Source organism: Periophthalmus magnuspinnatus, chromosome 7 (assembly GCF_009829125.3).
Source record: "Periophthalmus magnuspinnatus isolate fPerMag1 chromosome 7, fPerMag1.2.pri, whole genome shotgun sequence".
In the NCBI taxonomy this organism is placed as follows: Eukaryota; Metazoa; Chordata; class Actinopteri; order Gobiiformes; family Gobiidae; genus Periophthalmus; species Periophthalmus magnuspinnatus.
In genome coordinates, this window is record NC_047132.1 from 16393306 (window position 1) to 16415557 (window position 22252).

Here is a 22252-nt window from a genome sequence, read left to right on the forward strand (position 1 = left end):
CAAGTTAAGTTTTTTGAGTCACCGTTTTCTTTGAGCTTTTTTTTCCTTCAAAATATGATCAGGATTTTATATACATAACATATTAAACTTTGTTGGTACTGTTAATTTGCAGTGTATGAACTTAAAAACATGACCCCCTAGATTTTTGCGCAAACAGAAATTTTACATAATCCCTGATGTTTAAACCAAAAATATCCCTTGCTTGAGATAATAATAATAATGGCTTACACTTGTAATGCGCTTTTTCAAAGCCTCTCAAAGCTCTACACTACAGTAATTATTCATTCATTTCCGAAAACAAACAAAAAACAAAACTTTCTCAAAACGAATCACTTTAAATCATGTCGTAAATTAAAAAGTTGTCCATATGAAGAAACATTTTGCTGCATAATTCATAATTCATTGTGGATTCATGCAACTAAAACCACAATTACCAATAATTCATTAATGCTTGGAACATATCAAGATGAATTTGTAAACACATACATCCAAATACGTCCAAAGCACTGCCAATTCAGTCAAAAATCTGGAAGAAAAAATAGTTATTTTGTTACCACTCTCTCCATAATCCACATAGAAAGATCCAAACCACTTGCCAATGACCCATCCATCCATCCAAATCAATCCCACTTTTGGAGTCTCTTTATGGGCCAAGGGCGAGACCAGCTGCCCACCTTTCCACGTGGAGACCATCCAAAAAAGCTAAAATGTATTTTTTGATTCCTTCAGAAGACAAGAATCACTGCCAATCTGCTCCTTGTTCAATTTCTGAAGTGCAAAGTCATCTTGCTTTCTCAAATTGTTTTTTTTTTTTCATTGTGGAGTGTTATTGGCACCGACTACAGCTTGGGAGTCCCACGGTGAAGCGAAAGTGGCAAAGAGATGAGAGCACAGGAAAAGGCCTACAGACAAACAACGATTTCCTAACAGGACCACGAGGACCACATGGTAAACAGGCACAACACAAAAGCAGCGAAATAGCAGAGGAATACTAAAGAGAACAACAGCCGATTTCTGAATAAAAGTGACAGTGATTAATACAATACAAAAAGCTGTGGCAAAATATAGTGAATTAAAGTATGAGTTTGGTTTAAAAGGTGCACAAAGTCAAATATTACACAGCCATTTCAAAATACAACATGATGTATAGAAAATATTGTACATGAATTTAAGTGAGCAAGAGGCTAATTTTTTTACGGTAACTTTTGCAGTCTATATATTTGTATTAGAGAACCTAGCATTTACAAATTGCCTTGCTAGCGCGATGTATGCACGTTGCATTCAAAAAACTAAACTACATTTACTGGCTTCTGCTTGCAGTGATCTCATTTTTCATCATTCTGAAACCCCCTCTGAGACTACTATGCATATTTTGAAAGCAAAACGCAACAAAAACATCCACGAGCCAACCGTTCTGCCCATGCACTTTCAAACCAGCGTTATGATATTAGCATTAGCCGTTATCATGTCGATCTCCTGCTGCAGCACTTGTTTGGCCACCTCTATGAAGTAAATATAATAATAATTTTAAAAAAGAGATTGTTTACTTTGCTACTTAGATATGTAGTGTAACACAATCTAATAAAAAAACGGAAAATAATCAATTTAATCCCGGTTTATGCCACATTGTATCACTAGATGGAGTCAAGAGCTAAAGCATTTGCCTGTTCATTGCTTTCAGCTTCCTGTTATATGCAACAACGAACTTTTTCCCACTTTTTTTTGTCACTATGGCAACAGTCCCGTTTTTTTAACAATCTGACCCACTAGGACTGACTGATCATATTCATATTTTGAAAGCAACGCTCAACAACAACATCCACCACCTTCCCACCCACGGAACTTCAAACCAGCGATATGTTATTAGCATTAGCATTAGCATTTACCATGTCAATTTATTCATATTTTGAAAGCAATGCCCGACAACAACCTCCACGCGCTAGCCTCTCCACCAACGCACCTTCTAAACAGTGTTATGATATTAGCATTAGCTTTAGCGTTATATGTTACCTTGTCGATCTCCTGCTGCAGCACCTGTTTGGCCACCTCTAGATCCTGCAGCTTGTTCCTCAGCTCCTCGTTCTCCTCTTCGAGCCGAGTGCGTTTCTTCTCTCCCCCCTCCAGCTGGCTGTGTAAGCGGATTGAGACGTCCTTCGCCACCTGAAAAGAGCAGATAGCAAAACATGCGTTAGAACTCAAATCAAACACTCTTTAGCTTTGAATACTGTATGCAATCCTACCACAACAAGACGAGGACAGCGTGTGGGTTTATTCAGGATTTTGCTTTAAGTTTCTGTTCACGGTTTGGAGAGATAATGAATTTATAGTTGGTTTATTCACAATTGCCGTGACAACCATGAGCCTTTGGAGGAGTACGCATAGGAAAACTATTCACTTTACTTACTGAAACAGACAGATAAAAAGCATTGCATTGTACGTGTAGTTTACTTTTTTGGCGGTGTAGACTAAATTTTAATCATGTAATGTTCTCAAAATGTTTTATTTGTTAGTTCATTCGACTGTTGTGACCTTGTCAATCATTGTTTAACCAAATAATCTATCTTCATATCAGTCGATTGTGTTGTATAATAACATTACTAATGGTATTCTAAACTGGATCCAATGCATTTCAGTGTATATGTGGGATTTATAAGCACTCCATATGCTCAAGGTAGCTTAAGAGTTTCAAGCATCTAATTAATACCCATATACTTGGCCGTAAACTGTTTTGTAGCCACAGCTGGCCTGGGGTAACCTGAAGCCACTGACCACAAATCACTCACACACCGCATTTCAACATACTTAAAAAATAAATGTCTCACCCAAGGACTGAATTACTGTATTCAAACCTGGGATCGAACCCTTGCAGAGTATGAAGAATCTGCATTGCCATCTAATAGTCATCTTATATAATCAAAGTGAAACCATTACACAACTGTCTGCTATCGTTACTGCAAATACATCGTCTCATCTTAAGCGTAGCACACACATCTATATGGAGTTATGAGAATCTGGCTCTAAACAAATTCTTTTTTTAAACCAGCACTGACGGGAACACCTTTCAAACTGCTTTATAACTTGCGCCGTATGTTCAGGTAAGGCTGGGATCGAGATGAAAATAATCCAAAATGTGTGCCAAGCCACAAAAACAAACTGATAATTTATGTATAGAGTTTGACAGCAGGATTTCTCAGCTAGAAGCAAGACACAGACTGGGAGGTTGGATCAAATATTGCCTGAATATAATTAACAAAATGAGCTTTCTATAAGTCACCTTGAATTTCAATGTCAAAAGGTATTGGATGTAGTGGAGCGAAGAAAGATTATACACTATGATGGTTATAGCAGCTACTAGGCCTGCACGAAAAATGTCTACTTGCGGATTTTCTGACAAGCATTGTGGTTGCGATTGTGGTTATGTTTTCTAGCACGACTCTGTTCAAAGTCACATTTTAAACACATCCAGAAGAACTGACAAAAAGACTGAAATACGAACTGACAAACTAATGCAAGAATCACATTTCAGAACATGTTCGTATCAATCAAAACTACAGTGTTAGCAGTTTGTACGCAGAATGAGTTATTATATTTTGTTGTTTGTAGAGGAAACCATGGTAGCCTTTGAGATTTGCTAATTGTGCCCATTCAAATTGTGATTTTGATTCAATTGCGATTCATCTTGTAGACCTAAAAGCTACAATACTAACTTCTACTGTTATGTAGTGTACTGTATGATAACTATTATTTGTTCGACTGGCCATTTGGCAAAGAATGGCAGCCACATCTCTGAAAGTCAAGGCATATGCGACACCAACTTCGCCAGTGTCAGGTTCGTCAACTAAAATATTTCGTGATAAATGTCTAATTTTTGCAAGCTAAAACTAAATCCAACTAAACCAAGTGTGACCAGTAATGACTAGACTAAAATAATATGATGTTTTTGTTGATATTTTGATATTAAAGTCATGATCATCTAATTAAAACTTCTCACGGAACAGTTGAAAATTGGCTTTATATTTTAGTCAACGCTAGACTAAAACAGAAAAAAAAAACTGCAAAAAGACGACAAAAATTGGTTGTCAAAAATCCTACTTACAACTGTCCACCAATGTATGACAAAACCAGCGAAGAAAAAAAACTATCCATGAAATTATGAATTCACATTAGTGGCTATGGCTCCACAACAAATCCATATGTTTGATCTTTTTCACGGGAACTAATCACAAACCAAAATTATGAAATGCAAATTAGTTCTAATTAGTTTCGACACAACGATATTTTAATCAAAGAAAGCGCTTTAATAGCTAAGAATAACTAATCCTTGTGTGATTACTCAGAGCCTGATTGTTGTGTCATTATTCATTTCTAACAGCCTTGTTACAGCTCTAGTTATAATTGTCCGTTTGTGTCCCTGTGTAAAGTGTGTTCTAGAGTCTAACTGTGCATACTGTTGTCTAAGTTTGAAGCCATGCCAGTTCGCAGGCAGTTACCCACAATGCACCAGTGTTCGGCCCACACGCCCCTCGCTCCCTTTCATTCCTAAACTATTTCTATGTGTGGACTCTTTCTAATCTAACATGCAACGCCTTGAAAGAGGTATCAGTGTTTTTTAAAGGTTCCATATTATGCTAAGATAACTTTTTTCAAATATATGGACATTTTATAATTTATATTTACCAAATGTACCCAAAGTTGTGTTTTATTTCAGACATATCGGGTATGACTTTGATGACTTTCAACAACTTCAAACCCTCTGTTCCACATAAGATGATTGAAGTTTTCATCAATGATTTTAAAGGCCACACACCTTCACCAGACTCATTTTGATCAATCCAGTGCTCAAAATGCTAAGATGCAGCTCTACTTACAATCAATATATCAATCAATGTACCAGAAGAGGAAAAGTCCTTGCGTCCTCTACTGAAAACTTGAAAAACACCATTATGATATGATATACTAATGTTACCCAATTATTATTACTGTTAGGTCTAAACTACGGGGGCCTCATAGGGTCAAAACTCAAACAGATCCTGCTTTCACTTGAGATTGAGTGCTGTATTCTGCCGCACGCAATTCTGTGGTGTTGATTGCTGACACTCTCTTTGTCTTGCGCATGTATTTTGGGCACTGGCTTGCCGGAATACTAATTAATCCCTATAGTTTCCGGGTAGACGTTGAATGGCCTTACATTCCTTCATGTGAACCAAATAGAGCTTTTCTCACAGACACGAGGCAGATGGAGGAGTTTAAAATGACCGCAATGAAAGAAGAAATAGGAGGGCCCTGCAGCGAACAAATAGTTTATAAAAGCAGCATTTCATTTCAGAGCTTGGGATCTACTTTTTTGTATGGGCTGCAATAGCTTAGATGGATGAGCTGTATAACCTGCAACTTAGCTTTACTTTAGTTCAGGATGGCGCTGGGCAAGGCACTTTAACTGTCTTGGGAATAGGCCCTGGTATTGTTACTATATGGCTGCAGTGATTTATTGGAATAATCGTGATGAGTCGACGAGTTACAGATCAGATCTGAAGAGTGGGATACAATGTAAAACGACTCTAGAGAAATAAATGATAGATAGAGATGTTTAATGCATAGACTGTATATATAATTGAGCATGGGTGCGCTTCCGGCTCCATTGGCTCTGGCTCCAATTCACTTTACGCCGGAAAACTGTCGTCCCTCTCTCCATAACTTCTGCAGTGAGCCTCGTCATGTCGGTCTTAAAATGTGTGTATTAACCCGCTCTACGTGACCCTGGTGTTTCTATGTCACTATTGTGTCAGTATCTCAAGATGTGAAGATTAATAACAAACAAATCAGACACATTATTTCCCCGAGGGCGCTTCTGCTAATTGACAGCTTAATTGACGGCGTTGCTAAGTGCCCGCCCCCTGCTGAATCAACAGCCGCACTCCAGATTGGCTCTTTGGTTAGTTTAATAGTGTCAGTCGCAATTCCTCATCTGCAACTTGGCTCCAAATTCGCCCCAATAACTGCTCTAGCCTTGATAAGATGAATTTGACTGGAGCTGAACACTTAGTCCTCTTCTTTATACAGTCTATGGTTTAATCTCATACCGTGGAACATTCCAGTCAAAGCAATGGCATCAAACTTAGAAATAAGCATGCGGCGGACTACTACCTGAATCGTTATGTAGCTCACCTTTGAATTTGAAAATTTTTGTCAATACATAACTGAGTACTTGTATGAGTAATTACACCAAGAATAATAGTGAGACGGGTCTGACTAAGAGCGGTTCAGAAGCCCATCATGAAAAGAAAAAGAACAAGGCCAGTTACGTCGCCCGGACTGGCGTTACCGGGGCCCCACCCTGGAGCCAGGCCTGGGGTGGGTGCTCGGCAGCGAGCGCCTGGTGGCCGGGCCTTTCCCCACGGGGCCCGGTCGGGCCCAGCCCGAAGAAACGACGTGGGGCCATCCTCCCGTGGACCCACCACCTGCGGGAGGAGCCATGAGGGGCGGGTGCGGAGAGATCCGGGTAGCAGTCGAAGGCGGGGACCTCGACGACCGGATCTCCGGACATGGAGACTAGCTCTGGGGACATGGAATGTCACCTCGCTGGGGGGAAGGAGCCTGAGCTTGTGCGGGAGGTTGAGCGTTACCGGCTAGATATAGTCGGCCTCACCTCCACGCACAGCTTGGGCTCTGGAACCCATCTTCTTGAGAGGGGTTGGACTCTCCATTTCTCTGGCGTTGCCCGCGGGGAGCGGCGGCGAGCTGGTGTGGGCTTGCTCATTGCCCCACAGCTCAGCCGCTGCGTGTTGGGGTTCACTCCGGTGAACGAGAGGGTCGCGTCCCTGCGCCTTCGGGTCGGGGACAGGTCTCTCACTGTTGTGTCGGCCTACGGGCCAAACAGCAGTGCAGAGTACCCGGCCTTCTTGGAGTCCCTGGGAGGGGTACTAGACAGTGCACCAACCGGGGACTCCGTTGTTCTCCTGGGGGACTTCAACGCCCATGTGGGTAACGACAGTGACACTTGGAGGGGCGTGATTGGGAGGAACGGCCTCCCCGATCTGAACCCGAGCGGTGTTTTGTTATTGGACTTCTGTGCTAGTCACAGCTTGTCCATAACAAACACCATGTTCGAGCACAAGGGTGTCCATCAGTGCACATGGCACCAGGACACTCTAGGTCGGAGGTCGATGATCGACTTTGTTGTCGTGTCATCTGACCTCCGACCGCGTGTCTTGGACACTCGGGTGAAGAGAGGGGCTGAGCTGTCAACTGATCACCACCTGGTGGTGAGTTGGATCCGCTGGCGGAAAAGGAAGCCGGACAGACCTGGCAGGCCCAAGCGTATTGTGAGGGTCTGCTGGGAACGTCTGGCGGAGCCCTCTGTCAGGGGGGTCTTCAACTCCCACCTCCGGGAGAGCTATTCCCTGATCCCGGGGGAGGTTGGAGACATGGACTCCGAGTGGGCCATGTTCTCCACCTCTATTGTTGATGCGGCTGCTCGTAGCTGTGGTCGTAAGGTCTGTGGTGCTTGTCGCGGCGGCAATCCCCGAACCCGGTGGTGGACACCGGAAGTAAGGGATGCCGTCAAGCTGAAGGAGTCCTATCGAGCCTTGTTGGCTCGTGGGACTCCTGAGGCAGCTGATGAGTACCGGCAGGCCAAGCGTGCCGCGGCTCGGGCAGTCACAGAGGCAAAAACTCGGGGTTGGGAGGAGTTCGGGGAGGCCATGGAGGAGGACTATCGGACGGCCTCAAAGAGATTCTGGCAAACCGTCCGACGCCTCAGGAGGGGAAAGCAGTGCTTCACCAACACTGTTTACAGTGCGGGTGGAGAGCTGCTGACCTCGACTGGGGATGTTGTCGGGCGGTGGAAGGAATACTTTGAGGATCTCCTCAATCCCACTGTCACGTCTTCCGAGGAGGAAGCAGAAACTGGGGACCCAGAGGCGGACTCGTCCATCACCCTGGCTGGAGTCACTGAGGTGGTTGGCAAGCTCCTCGGTGGCAAGGCTCCGGGGGTGGATGAGATCCGTCCTGAGTACCTCAAGTCTCTGGATGTTGTGGGGCTGTCTTGGCTGACACGTCTCTGCAACATCGCGTGGCGGTCGGGGACAGTACCTGTGGAATGGCAGACCGGGGTGGTGGTCCCTCTGTATAAAAAGGGGGACCGCAGGGTGTGTTCCAATTACAGGGGAATCACACTCCTCAGCCTTCCCGGTAAGGTCTATTCCAGGGTGCTGGAGAGGAGAATCCAACCGATAGTCGAACCTCGGATTCAGGAGGAGCAGTGTGGTTTTCGTCCTGGTCGTGGAACACTGGACCAGCTCTATACTCTCCATCGGGTCCTCGAGGGCTCATGGGAGTATGCCCAACCAGTCCACATGTGTTTTGTGGATCTGGAGAAGGCATTCGACCGTGTCCCTCGTGGTGTCCTTTGGGGGGTGCTCTGGGAGTATGGGGTCCGGGGCTCTTTGCTAAGGGCTGTCCGGTCCCTGTATGACCGGAGCAGGAGCTGTGTTCGCATTGCCGGCAGTAAGTCAGACCTGTTCCCAGTGCATGTTGGACTCCGCCAGGGCTGCCCTTTGTCACCGGTTCTGTTCATTATATTTATGGACAGAATTTCTAGGCGCAGCCAGGGGCCGGAGGGGGCCTGGTTTGGGAACCACAGGATTTCATCTCTGCTGTTTGCAGATGATGTTGTCCTGATGGCTTCTTCGAGCCAGGACCTGCAGCAGGCACTGGGGCGGTTTGCAGCTGAGTGTGAAGCGGCTGGGATGAGAATCAGCTCCTCCAAATCCGAGGCCATGGTTCTCGACCGGAAAAAGGTGGTTTGCTCTCTCCGGGTGGGTGGTGAGTCTCTGCCCCAAGTGGAGGAGTTCAAGTATCTCGGGGTCTTGTTCACGAGTGAGGGAAGGATGGAGCGTGAGATTGACAGGCGGATCGGTGCAGCGTCTGCAGTGATGTGGTCGCTGTATCGGTCCGTTGTGGTAAAGAAGGAGCTGAGCCGGAAGGCGAAGCTCTCGATTTACCGGTCAATCTACGTTCCTACCCTCACCTATGGTCATGAGCTTTGGGTAATGACCGAAAGGACAAGATCGCGGATACAAGCGGCTGAAATGGGTTTCCTCCGCAGAGTGGCCGGGCGCACCCTTAGGGATAGGGTGAGGAGCTCGGTCACACGGGAGGAGCTCGGAGTAGAGCCGCTGCTCCTACACGTTGAGAGGAACCAGCTGAGGTGGCTCGGGCATCTGCTCAGGATGCCTCCTGGACGCCTCCCTAGGGAGGTGTTCTGGGCATGTCCCACCGGGAGGAGGCCCCGGGGAAGACCCAGGACACGCTGGAGGGACTATGTCTCTCGGCTGGCCTGGGAACGCCTTGGGGTCCCACCGGAGGAGCTGGAGGATGTGTCCGGGGTGAGGGAAGTCTGGGAGTCCCTGCTTAGACTGCTGCCCCCGCGACCCGGCCCCGGATAAGCGGAAGAAAATGGATGGATGGATAATAGTGTTTTGAAGTGACTTATATTCAAATTCAACTGTGAACTCAGCCCAAGTCTACATCAAACTAAGCTCCAAAAATGTTTTCAGTTTTTTTTTTTTAAGAAACTATGAACCTGTAACTAAACCTGGAGTAGAACAAGACCAAACCAAGTCCACATCAGACCACCAGGACAAGTGTGAATGCAGTCTACATAAGTGTAACTTCCCAACATATTTTCTCTCTTGGCGGTTTATTAACTTCCTCACTCAAGCACATATCCTGTCTATGATACCATCTTCAGTTTGTCGTTATTTTAAGCAATGGCCGTTTCTTATCTCCTGTTAGATCAAACACACTTCTCTGACTTGGAGTTCCTGTTTTTCTAACGGCTCCTCATCTAAGTCCTTGTTTATAGGGCTGCAGGTATTGATTATTTTAGTAATCGAGTAATCTATTACGATGATTTACTTTGATGAATTAAGTAATCTTTACATTTATTGAATTAAAGTTATGGTTCATAGTGAAAACCAATAAGTATTGTTTTTTTCGGGTTGAAATAACACATTTTATTCTTAATTGCAAATCAATAGGTCCCCAAAACAACAAAATTTCACTCTAGATAAATGTCCCTAGAATCTTTAATATAATTTGCTTGTTAACAGGTGACATTAAATCTGAACTTCAGTTACAGTTTCTATGAATTCATTTAAATTTTAGAGCGGAAATGTTTTTTACATGGTTTGAAATACTATATAATAATAATTAAACAAATCATCAAGCCAATAAAGTAACAAATGAAGCTTTTTATTAATCAAATTACTTGATGCACTTGATTAATTGCTTCAGCCCAACTTGTTTGTACCATGGACAGGTTTAGGGTTGTTAAAGGTCCTGTTGATTTAGAAGGCTCCAAGGGGCTGAAGGGTAATTCTCCATGTGGACGGTTAGGGCAGATTTACGACATCACGGCTGTGGTTTACCAAAGGAACAGTAAACACACATATAAAGGGTATTTGGGACTTAAAATATAACTCTCAAAGCCAGTTGTCTGGAATAATGAAGATGGGTTCCGCTGAGAACAATACAGCAACATAAAACTTTTTGATTAATGTCATACAACACATGGAATTCTGTATTAAAGAAGTATAAGCTGCTTAATGACATTCTACTGTCTAAATAAAGGGTGTTTTTTATCATCATCATCGTCATCATATCATCGGAATCAGTATTGAGTTTCGAGTCTATTCTTTAGAATCAAAATCGACTTTGAAATTTTAGTATTGTGAGAACAAGAACTGTATTTAAGACACTATACCAGATTTTTACAATAAAACAGAACTGGTTCATTTTTAAAGAGGGGGTATTATGCAAAATCTATTTTTGAGCTTTCTACCATATGTTGTTCCCTCATCAAAAGCAAGATGTTTTAGATGTAATTTATGCATGAGATTTCTGCCAGGCCCTATTCAAACCACTGTAGGATTCCCATGCTCCCACATGACAATCTTCCATATACTATTTACAAAAACATGATGCAAAACTGTACACAGCAACTTCACAAACCTGATGCATTGTGCAGTAGTTTGATTAACAGGATGCACGCTGATTGTGTTGTAGATGTCATGTGTTAGCAGTCAATACTAATAAACTAACTAATAAAAGTTTTTTAAAAAAACCCTTTAAACTGTTTGTAGCAGTCTGAATGTGCAATCCTAACATAATTATTCACAATGATAAGCCTGTTTCACAACTGCCAGAGGATGGCAAAATGGCTAGATTTGATAAATTATGTTAGTTCCACTCACTCGGTCCATTCTCTCACTCTGACACTGAACCATAATAGAGAAACAACTGTCTGGGATAGTGACATGCAGTTGTTTACACATGGTTCTCCTCAAAATGTCTTTGAATGGATAAAATAGTCTGTCCCTTGTATGACATTCTGTCATATAAAATGCACATGTAGAGGATGTTATTGCTACAGTGATCAATAGGATTAACACCAGTGTTTATGTATTGGACCTTGTGACTCTTCCTGCCTGTGCATTAGCCCTGATCCAGGCCCTGTTACATCATTCTAATCCAGGCTATATTTAACACCATTAAAAGCAGAGGGGCCGGTGATGAGACAGCTGCCGCATCACAACAGCTTAGGCTATCTTTGGACTCGGATAAAAGCAAGATGTCATTCCCACAGAGATTAGCAACATCACTGAGAGAATGTGTAGATTAACTTTCTTGGACTTTAGTTGTAAACATGATATAAAGTTGTTTGCACCCATAAAACTTAAATTTAAAAAATTAAATTAAATTAAAATTGTAAAATTGTAATCTAAATGGAAAGGGGGAACATTTAATTTCTTACTATTGTTTAAACATATATTTCAGATGGACAAAGTAGTGTTAGCACCTATAGAATTGCAAAAAAAAAAAAAAAAAAAAATACTGAAATATGTAATTAAAAATAATTCCATAACTTTTTTTTTTGATTTGGGCAAAAATGTGTCTTGCCTCAGTACAGATATATTGTATAAGCACCTCTTGAGATCAAAATAACTCTGCTGTGTACTGTCTGCATCCAATTATAAATCTTTTTGTTTGTTTTCTGAGAATCAGGAAGTGCACATTTAGCATACCAATTCTTAACTTTACTATGGTGGTAGAACTCTTAAAAACTCATCATGGTAAATAATTACGATGCTCTGAATGAATAAATTAAGTGAGAAATAACCACTGCAAACAAAACAATGAACTAGTTTTTCATGTTTTAGAATCTTTAAAACAAAGGTACACCATAACATGTACTACTAACAAGTGGGAAGAACAAAACATTCTAGAGATACACCGAGATGGACTTTTTAGAGCTCTTATTCATGTTATAGCGGTTTCCCCTTCTCATGTACCCTCTTGTATTTGTATTTGGAGTGATTCATTCATGTTTGAGTGATCTTTAATCACTTACTTTCAAGACAGTCAATTCCCATTTTAACCACCACCGACATACTGCTCTGTTTTTACTTCATTCTCCAATTTTATTTTCTTAATTGGTGATATGCCTAGGATTCTGCACCATTGCGTAGTCATTTTGGTACAAAAATAAAATAAAATCCAATCCATAGGAAATGCCGACAACTTCACAGCTCTTTGTTGTGATGAAGTTTACGGCAACATCAGGTCCCATTTTGCACAGCAGTTTAACGCGGAGGTAAGCTGACTCGTTTCTTTTATGAAGTCGCTTTAGATGAATATTGCAATTTCAAATGTGCAAATTATAAAATAAGGATCCACGGGTGTAAATTATAACTATATAGCACACACAAGCACAATATGAGCTCTTGAAAAACTTTTTCTTAATCAATACAACTATTGATTTTTACATATAAAAGTTACAAGACAGAACGTTATTAGGTTGACATAAAGATTCACACTTGAAAGATCTGATTTGTTCAGTACAAATTGTACCATGATCTCACATGTTCAGAGGCTGCATCATTAATATACCAGCACTGCTCAGCACACAGCCTCACACAGGGTCTGTTATAAAAGTGTATAGTGTACAGAACATGTGGAAATGGCAGTCAGATCAATGGAGCACATTTTCTGCTGCTTCAGGCTTTAATCATATAGTGCTTACGCTTCTACTTATTTTATTCTGGCTGTATACGCACTTGGATCTCTGCAATGCATTGGTATTTCATCTTTTGTAATGTATTTTTTATTTACTGTCTATAATGGAATCAGTATAGAACTTTAAAATGATCCACTCCCAGAGTTTTTGTCCAGGCCAGAAACACAGCATTTTTTATATTGTGAGAAAGAACAACAAACCACGTCGCTAAAATAAATACTAGCTTTTGAGTTTGCTAGATGCCATTTAAACTTTCTCCTCTGTGACCAGGCCAAACCATTCACCAACTATGTTAGTGGCATTACACTGGTCACTGGAGAACACATTCAAGCAAAAAAAAAACAAAACAAACTGAACAAATTAAAGTTTATTAGATTATTCCATTTCTAGTTGAAGGGCTGTACCTGGAAGAGTGAGGGGAAAAGGGGGGGTGGGATCTGGAGGTAAAGGAACAGTTCAAACTCCCTGCAGCCAGGTCACCTGTCTGTGATCAGAGCAGTCCTGTGTGATGTCATGTAGTACTTGAAATTGCAGTGGCCACCAGAGCCAGCACACACTCATGTTTTTTGACTAAAACGATGCAAATGTACTTAGTTTGCAGAGTTCAGTAGCAAAAAAGTTGATTTAGTGTTTAGTTCCACTTACTAATATGCTCAACAAGTATTTAACACGTAACGGGCCTGTCACTAGGATTATGTCATTAAAACAAATGTGCTCCGATTATATTTATATGAAGCCTATGGGAGTTATGACGTTATAGCTGTGTCTATATCACCCTACCACTTCTAGCATTCAGATTGTCCATAAGCAGCAGCAGTAAATACATCACTTTGCCCATAAATCCACCTCTGCTCCAGACGTGTGAGCAGCTCCTTATTTGGCAACGCACTTCACTCACTCCCTCTGCCACTCTGTTTTTCCAGAACTAAAACAAAAATGGAGGAACATGGCATTAAGCAGCTGCAATTAAAAACCATTGGACTTATTTATGGTATGGACAGAACAGTATGGTTTAAAACTGTTGACCAAAGTAGGAAGTCAACAGGGCAGAGGTACAGTTCTTATTGTAAATGATATATTTACTATCAAAACTATCCGCAAAGGTGTTCACTCAGGTTATATTCAATAGACCAGGCCGCTGTGGTAGTAAAATGTTTATGGGACTATTATTAAGTGGTACAGCTCCCTAAGGAACAGTTAAATCTAGCCTATAGTTCTATTCATAAACCTTATCATGGATGTGCGATCACCGTTTAGTTCAGTCGGCTTGTCAAAAACCAGAAGCTTAAATATTGATACTAAAACTGGTATCAACATTGATTCTTAAAAAAAAAGTAAAATTTGAGAAAACTTTCCTGACTAGCCTTAGAACGGCCTTGATCTATATCAGTACTATAAAACCACATGGTAATATTAAAGTCACACTGAGTAACTTTCTAGAGGTGGCCTGACATTGAGTGACTCCATGGAAACAAAGTGAAACCATACTTCAAAACAGACGATTTATGTCATACTGTGGAAGATTATAGCCAAAGAAGCATCAGTATTGAAATTGAGTTTGAAATTTTAATTCTTGTGGCAATACTTTTAAAAATACTATATATAGGATTTTTGTATCATGCATGTACAGTCTTAAATTATTTTATTTATGAAATTCCCCAGGTGTGCCCCATACATCAAATAATGATTTTATTGATAACTAATGTATTAGATTGGTAAATTTCTTTTAGGTTGATTTGAGATTACCCAAAGGAAACTGACTGAGACACGGGGAGAACATGCAAACTCTACACACAAAGGCCCAAAAAGCATCCTGGTGCCTTCTGGCTCTGAGGTGGGAGTTCTAGCCATAATGTACCTTGGCTAAATCTTGTTACTGGCCCTTTAAGATTAAACCAAATCCCATTACACCATCCGTCACTGATGAGTCGAGTCGGTGAGAATTTTTCACAACCACTTCCTGCCCTTGTCCAGATGTGTCCATGTGTCCAGATGTGGGAACCAGGGAATGGGGTGAGTAGGACAGGAAGTGATGTCACAGCCCCCTGGACCTCTGACCTTTGCGTGTAAAACAGACAGTCACATGAGGGCGAGACAGTGGAGTTTCCAAACAGACTCTAAAAACAGCATGTGATGTGGCTAGTGAAGTCTTGCCACAAATGTTCACATGATGGACAATATCTGTCACTCAATCTATTCACTCTATTACCCAAAATAGAAAAAGAAAGATTTAGTGTGTAGAGAAAGTAGGTCAGTGTGGGGAAGCTGGCCCAATGTGGTTAAAATAGGAGACAGACAAGGATAAAAAGGGGCTTACCAGACAGAAATTGATTAAAAGACGACTTCGGTTGGACGCCAAAATAATTTAAACTGTTCATAAAAAAAAAACAGATCATGAGAACCTTAAACTGAATCTGCCAAACAACCACATGCACACAACTACACCAAACCCTTCCCAAAAGACTGACTGGCTTAAATACCCTCTTAAGCAGGAAGCACCTCCCCCAGGTATACACCATCTACTTTACAGGTGATGTAGGTAAAACTTTTAGCAGGATCTTTCCATCAACTGCATCATTTGAGGGCCTAAGGCCGTTTAACTGAAAAGTGATTAAAAATAAACTATAAACACTTAAACATTGAAACAAATTACAGAAAGCAATTGAAACCAAAAAAATAAGAACTTAAACCAGTTCTCCCCTCCACATGGTGCAGCCCACGACCACACCCAAGCCTTTAAAAATGGCCGACATAGGCCACGCCCCCTCTTTGTCTGGACCATGTGGAGATTCAGGTAAGAATGGCTGCATGTGTGTTGTAACTGAACTGACTAAATGTAACCAAATAAAGCAACAGGTATAAGTGTGGACTTATAAAGACTAAACACAAACCTGATATAGTTGTGTTTAGTTGAATATTGAAAGATTTTACTATGTGATATGGTACTGCACACGGTTATAGAAAGGTTGCAATGTAAAGTAGTATCGCATTTTAAGTAAGTTCTGAAAAGCTTTAGCTATTATTTACACTATTTTGTTCAAGTTAACGACACTGCACCTGATTCTTACAGCCTTAAAAACGGGAAAAGCAGAACTAGTGCTGATACCAAGAGCCGATACCACTTACCTGCACCACATTGACGCTCACAGCTCGCCTCTCAGATGACCATTTAAGAATGCACATTTACTGTTCTGTTCAATAAACTCAGCTTTCTGACAGACTAAATCACTCGTACAGGAATAATAAAACATTTAACGCTCATAAATGCTTTCTTTGTTCCCCAATGTTATCAGTGCAGTGTCTGTCTGTAATAGTAGCATGTCATCATTGCTAAGTGGTGCTGATTCTTTGCTTGCGGCATTGCGTGCGACTTATGTTAATTGGAAAACAAATTTAGCAACTGAAAAGAGCAGGATCTTCGGTTTATTTATTTTAAACTCCTCTTTTCTCCTTTTCAGAATATTATGCTGCTACAAAAAACGTTGCATGTAAATTAGACGAGCGCAGATAACCTTTTCCTTCTGCCGTTTCAGTCACAGACAAAATCTTGTTACTATTTTTACAATGTTAATATTAAACATTGTGTGACTGAACTGAAAACAGCAGTTTGAGGACAACTAATGTATCGCATGTCTATGAATAATTATCTTCACAGCTCACATTTGCCTACAACCCAAAGTGTCTGTCCCATTTAAAAGTGTTGCCTCATGCTTCCTGTCAGGGGAAGTGCTCTCAGCTGAGTCACACCGCATGGCCACACCAGGATAGAGACATTACACCAGCCAGGGGAGCAGCAAGGCATGATGGGATATGCACATGGACAGAGGAGAGAAACTAGACACCAGAGAAAGCGGGCAGAAGTCAGGAGGTCAGAGGTCACGGGGGTCAAGCGGCAGATCTACAGGGAGTTCATGTTACTGCTAAACAAAACAAGTCCCTGTTGTCTTAATCTATTTCTCACTTACTGTAGTCTGTTAATATTTCAGGGCTAGTTTTCGCCGCTTATTGTCAGTTCCGCCATCTTATAGTATTTGCATTGTTTATGAGCTTGTTTGCAAAGTACTCTGCTGTTTTTAAATGTCCAATACACTCAAAATAAAAAACTTAGAGATGGTATAATGCATTATGGGTATTTTAGCTTGTTCCCTTATCAAAAACATGCCTGAAGAGGTTTTAGATGTCGTCCATGTATGTTTGAGTGATTTAGCGTTGTGCTGATTGTTTCGTGATACTGCTCTGAAGAGGGAGTGGCTTAGAGTGCAGAGCAAAGGGATGGTCAGTGCGTCAGAAATGAAAGTGAAACTTAAATTTCTTAATACGTTGTTTTTGGTGAATATCGCACTTTCAAAACAATACAAAGTAACATGGTGATTTAAATATGTTATGTGGTAGAAGTTAATACAAGCTAGAAGTTAAATACCCCCTCTCAAAATATGTAGATTTGAGTAAATTTGTTGTTTTTTTTTTTTATTTCAAGTGCTTCGTTCCACTGCGTAGCGATGTCTCTATACCATTTTTTTACCCAACTGATAGTACTTCATTTTGATTATTCACTGATGCAAAGGGAGTATGATGCTTTTTTTTTTTAAGGCAGTAGTACATTTATTCAATTCATAGGATTTTTATGAGCTTGTTTGGCTTTTGAGCGCTAATTAGGCTTGTACATTTATTATTTCTTCTAAAATAAATATGAAAAAAAGTATAGTAGAGCTACTTGTATATTATTTTGCCTATGTATTGCAAATGCTAAATGCTATGGAACAACTCTAACCATTGGCACAATTGCATCTCTTTTAAAAGCTCTGTATATTTTCTTTGCAAAAGTGGAGTTGTTGTTTTTTTGTAATATAAGATTTAAGGTTGATTAAATAACATCTATGGCAACGAGAAGTTTCAGTATTATCATTTATTGCAATATTTATCTGTAGCAATATATCATTCTTCAAAATTTGTTATGACAGGCCTATACATGACTTTTGAAAACATGACTTTCAGAGATGAGACAGACGGATATCTGTGCTTGGAGAGATGAAGAAATAAGCAAGTTTGGGCAAGTTTAAGTTTTACCTGTGAACACTTTTGGTAAGAATTCCAGGTAAAGTTTTATAAATGATTTCCCTGATCTTGCACTATTCAGTTGCTGGGTGTTTTAATCAAAGTACATTAGTAAGCATGAGCAAGCAAGGATTAGCCGGCTCCACTATCACTGTAAACACAAGCACTGCACTGATATCACTGAGTCACTCTGAAAACATTTCTGGGTAGGCCTCTATTTATCTTACCTTCTTGTAGTCCAGACAAAAGTTTTCAGATTCCCCAGCCCTAACTACACATAGAAAGTTTTGCTTTTTTATTTGTGATCTTCTTACAAACCCACTGATTCTTGATTTGACTGTATGATTTACCAAATTCAAATCATGTCCCGCCTAAACCCTTTGCTCCCATTGGCTCATTTAAATTTAAACCAGCACTATCTGCCCTTTTTGTTTTCACCCTATTTTAAACCAAAACACAGGAAGTCCTCTGTGCCTCCTCTCTTCTCCTCTTGTCTTTTCCACATCCACACATACTGCAGCTGCAGCAGTCATTTCCAGGGCTACGTCACTGTCTTCTCACCCCATAAAGAGCTCTTTGTGTCAGGAAGAAATGTTGGAAGAACGCGGCACTTTCGGCACATTTGGCACAGGCGGACCTGGGTCTCTGTGTGCACTGCTGTTTGGGTTTTCAAAGGGATTTAAGTGATGGATTGGACCAAGATAGCAATGTCTGAACAGGGTCACAGAGGAGCAGTGTGGGATAGTTACAGTTAAACTTTTTTTTTTACCATTTCTGCAAATGCCAGAAATTTGAAATCCATGGCAAAAAATTAATGGAAAATAGAAATATCAGATAAGTTAATGTGCTTTTACAAGGCAAAGTCACAAATTAGGAACTATTTTTTTCAGACTTGCTTGTGAGTCATATTAAGTTGCTGGAAAATCCCCCTCAAAAGACTGAAATTTGAGATGAATTATTAGAAAGCTCCTTGAGATGTACCATCTTATTTTAAAGGGGGGTCCAGACAAGTCAAAAGGTGCAAAAACTTTAAGAACTGTTTATTTAGACAGGAAAATTCAAATAGTTGCCATTGTTATAGATTATTATGTTATATAAAGATTTTTTTTTATTACTGTAGTTGACTAGTCAAACGATTATTTCTATTGTACACTGAGATTTATCAAATACATTTTTAAACTAAAGGTCGAAATATAGTGACCAGAGGCTTAATACATACTAATACTAATACTGCCACTATCTTTATTCTAAAAAGGTCTTTCCGCATGTGTTTTACAGTCTGTATAGCCCAGATTTTTATCATTGAACAGTCAGGTTTAGTCATTTAATCGCTGAGGCCCTAATGTTAAATACAATAAAAATCTGACAATTACTGCTACTCTTTGCTTTCAAGAGTAAACAAAAGATTCTATGACTCCATACAAAAGCCTGACACACATTTTCTGTCTTTGCATGTGTTTGTGTGTCAGGGTGTCTGTGGGATAAACTGAAGCCGTGCGACAGTGAGGGGCTTAAACAGGCAAATTCATTTAAACAAATTAGATCACGTATGACCCTGGTCCTGTCCCGTGACACAGGGACAGCAGCAGATGCCATAAACAAATACTCTATGCAAAACTACTCGTACTAACATAAATGGCACACTTTACTGTGGCTTTAATTCTGGGGCGTTATAGAAGCTCAGATAATGCAAAAAACGACACTAGCAATACAAATATGAGACCAAGAAGTAGATATGTACTTCCTAAACTGTGAATGTTCATAATTAGAATGGCCTGTCTCCATGGGATTATATTGGCAACATTGAAGTTTGGACATTTACTTTAACAAAATATATCCATCCATCCATCCATCCATTTTCTTCCGCTTATCCGGGGCCGGGTCGCGGGGGCAGCAGTCTAAGCAGGGACTCCCAGACTTCCCTCACCCCGGACACGTCCTCCAGCTCCTCCGGTGGGACCCCAAGGCGTTCCCAGGCCAGCCGAGAGACATAGTCCCTCCAGCGTGTCCTGGGTCTTCCCCGGGGCCTCCTCCCGGTGGGACATGCCCAGAACACCTCCCTAGGGAGGCGTCCAGGAGGCATCCTGAGCAGATGCCCGAGCCACCTCAGCTGGTTCCTCTCAACGTGTAGGAGCAGCGGCTCTACTCCGAGCTCCTCCCGTGTGACCGAGCTCCTCACCCTATCCCTAAGGGTGCGCCCGGCCACTCTGCGGAGGAAGCCCATTTCAGCCGCTTGTATCCGCGATCTTGTCCTTTCGGTCATTACCCAAAGCTCATGACCATAGGTGAGGGTAGGAACGTAGATTGACCGGTAAATCGAGAGCTTCGCCTTCCGGCTCAGCTCCTTCTTTACCACAACGGACCGATACAGCGACCGCATCACTGCAGACGCTGCACCGATCCGCCTGTCAATCTCACGCCCCATCCTTCCCTCACTCGTGAACAAGACCCCGAGATACTTGAACTCCTCCACTTGGGGCAGAGACTCACCACCCACCCGGAGGGAGCAAACCACCTTTTTCCGGTCGAGAACCATGGCCTCGGATTTGGAGGAGCTGATTCTCATCCCAGCCGCTTCACACTCGGCTGCAAACCGCCCCAGTGCCTGCTGCAGGTCCTGGCTCGAAGAAGCCATCAGGACAACATCATCTGCAAACAGCAGAGATGAAATCCTGTGGTTCCCAAACCAGGCCCCCTCCGGCCCCTGACTGCGCCTAGAAATTCTGTCCATAAATATAATGAACAGAACCGGTGACAAAGGGCAGCCCTGGCGGAGTCCAACATGCACTGGGAACAGGTCTGACTTACTGCCGGCAATGCGAACACAGCTCCTGCTCCGGTCATACAGGGACCGGACAGCCCTTAGCAAAGAGCCCCGGACCCCATACTCCCAGAGCACCCCCCAAAGGACACCACGAGGGACACGGTCGAATGCCTTCTCCAGATCCACAAAACACATGTGGACTGGTTGGGCATACTCCCATGAGCCCTCGAGGACCCGATGGAGAGTATAGAGCTGGTCCAGTGTTCCACGACCAGGACGAAAACCACACTGCTCTTCCTGAATCCGAGGTTCGACTATCGGTCGGATTCTCCTCTCCAGCACCCTGGAATAGACCTTACCGGGAAGGCTGAGGAGTGTGATTCCCCTGTAATTGGAACACACCCTCCGGTCCCCCTTTTTATACAGAGGGACCACCACCCCGGTCTGCCATTCCACAGGTACTGTCCCCGACCGCCACGCGATGTTGCAGAGACGTGTCAGCCAAGACAGTCCCACAACATCATACGACAAAATATACAACCAAATAATCCAAATAGTTGTAATGATGTTCTTTCTTCCAAAGCCTTGGGTGGTAGTTAATTTAGTAACTTTAACACAGTAGGCAGTTTTTGAAAACCAAGAATTATAAAGCTAAGCAAGGAGAATGCATAAAGCACATATTCCCAATCGCATATTTTCCAATGCGATGGAATGGGACAATCATTTAAAACACAGTATTTTATGGGAAGTATTGTGGTGAAGTCTTACTTTGAGGTCCTGTTCCAGAGTCCGGATGAGTTCTCCGTCAACCTGTCCAGTTTGGGCCACTCGTAAAGATCGTCGCTCTGCCTTTCGGAGGCGGTACTGTAAGATACGGCACGTCTTGTTGGCCTGAAATAGAAAAATAGAATAAAATTAAATCCATATTCATTTTATATTCATAGTAAAAAATGCAAACATTACCTGTTCTAGTTGCTGTCTCAGATCTTGGAGTTGGTAAACGTCTTCCTCCATGTACATGTCTCTCATCTCCAGCATCTCTGACCTCAGCTCCTCCATCTCATCCTAAAAAACAACACATTTTTTTATTTAATATAATCTTTCCCAAAATGTATAACGTTATCATAATTACTTTGAATGGCCTTCATCTATATTAATGTTGTACAAAACTGGCTGCAAGTAAGAGGCTCCCCAAGGACACTGAGAGACACTTCTGTACTAAGGACTGTTACTCTCCTCAAACAGCCCTGACACAGGACCCTACCTAACCAAGCGTCCTGTTAAGCTGCCATGAGACTTTTGTTTGAGCTCTTCTATTGTTGTTATATTTACACTGCTCAATATGTTTAAATTGT

At 41.8% G+C, this 22252-nt stretch overlaps 1 protein-coding gene across 1 annotated transcript in view; it reads right to left on the reverse strand.

The window, feature by feature from the left end:
- soga1 (suppressor of glucose, autophagy associated 1) overlaps positions 1-22252 on the reverse strand; it is a 108182-nt gene that overhangs the window by 73307 nt on the left and 12623 nt on the right. The window contains exons 2-4 of the mRNA XM_033968835.2: positions 21861-21962; positions 21666-21788; positions 2011-2160 (exon numbers count right to left, since the gene is read on the reverse strand). Coding sequence (XP_033824726.1) covers positions 2011-2160; positions 21666-21788; positions 21861-21962 — 375 coding nt within the window. The remainder of the gene's footprint in view (positions 1-2010; positions 2161-21665; positions 21789-21860; positions 21963-22252) is intronic.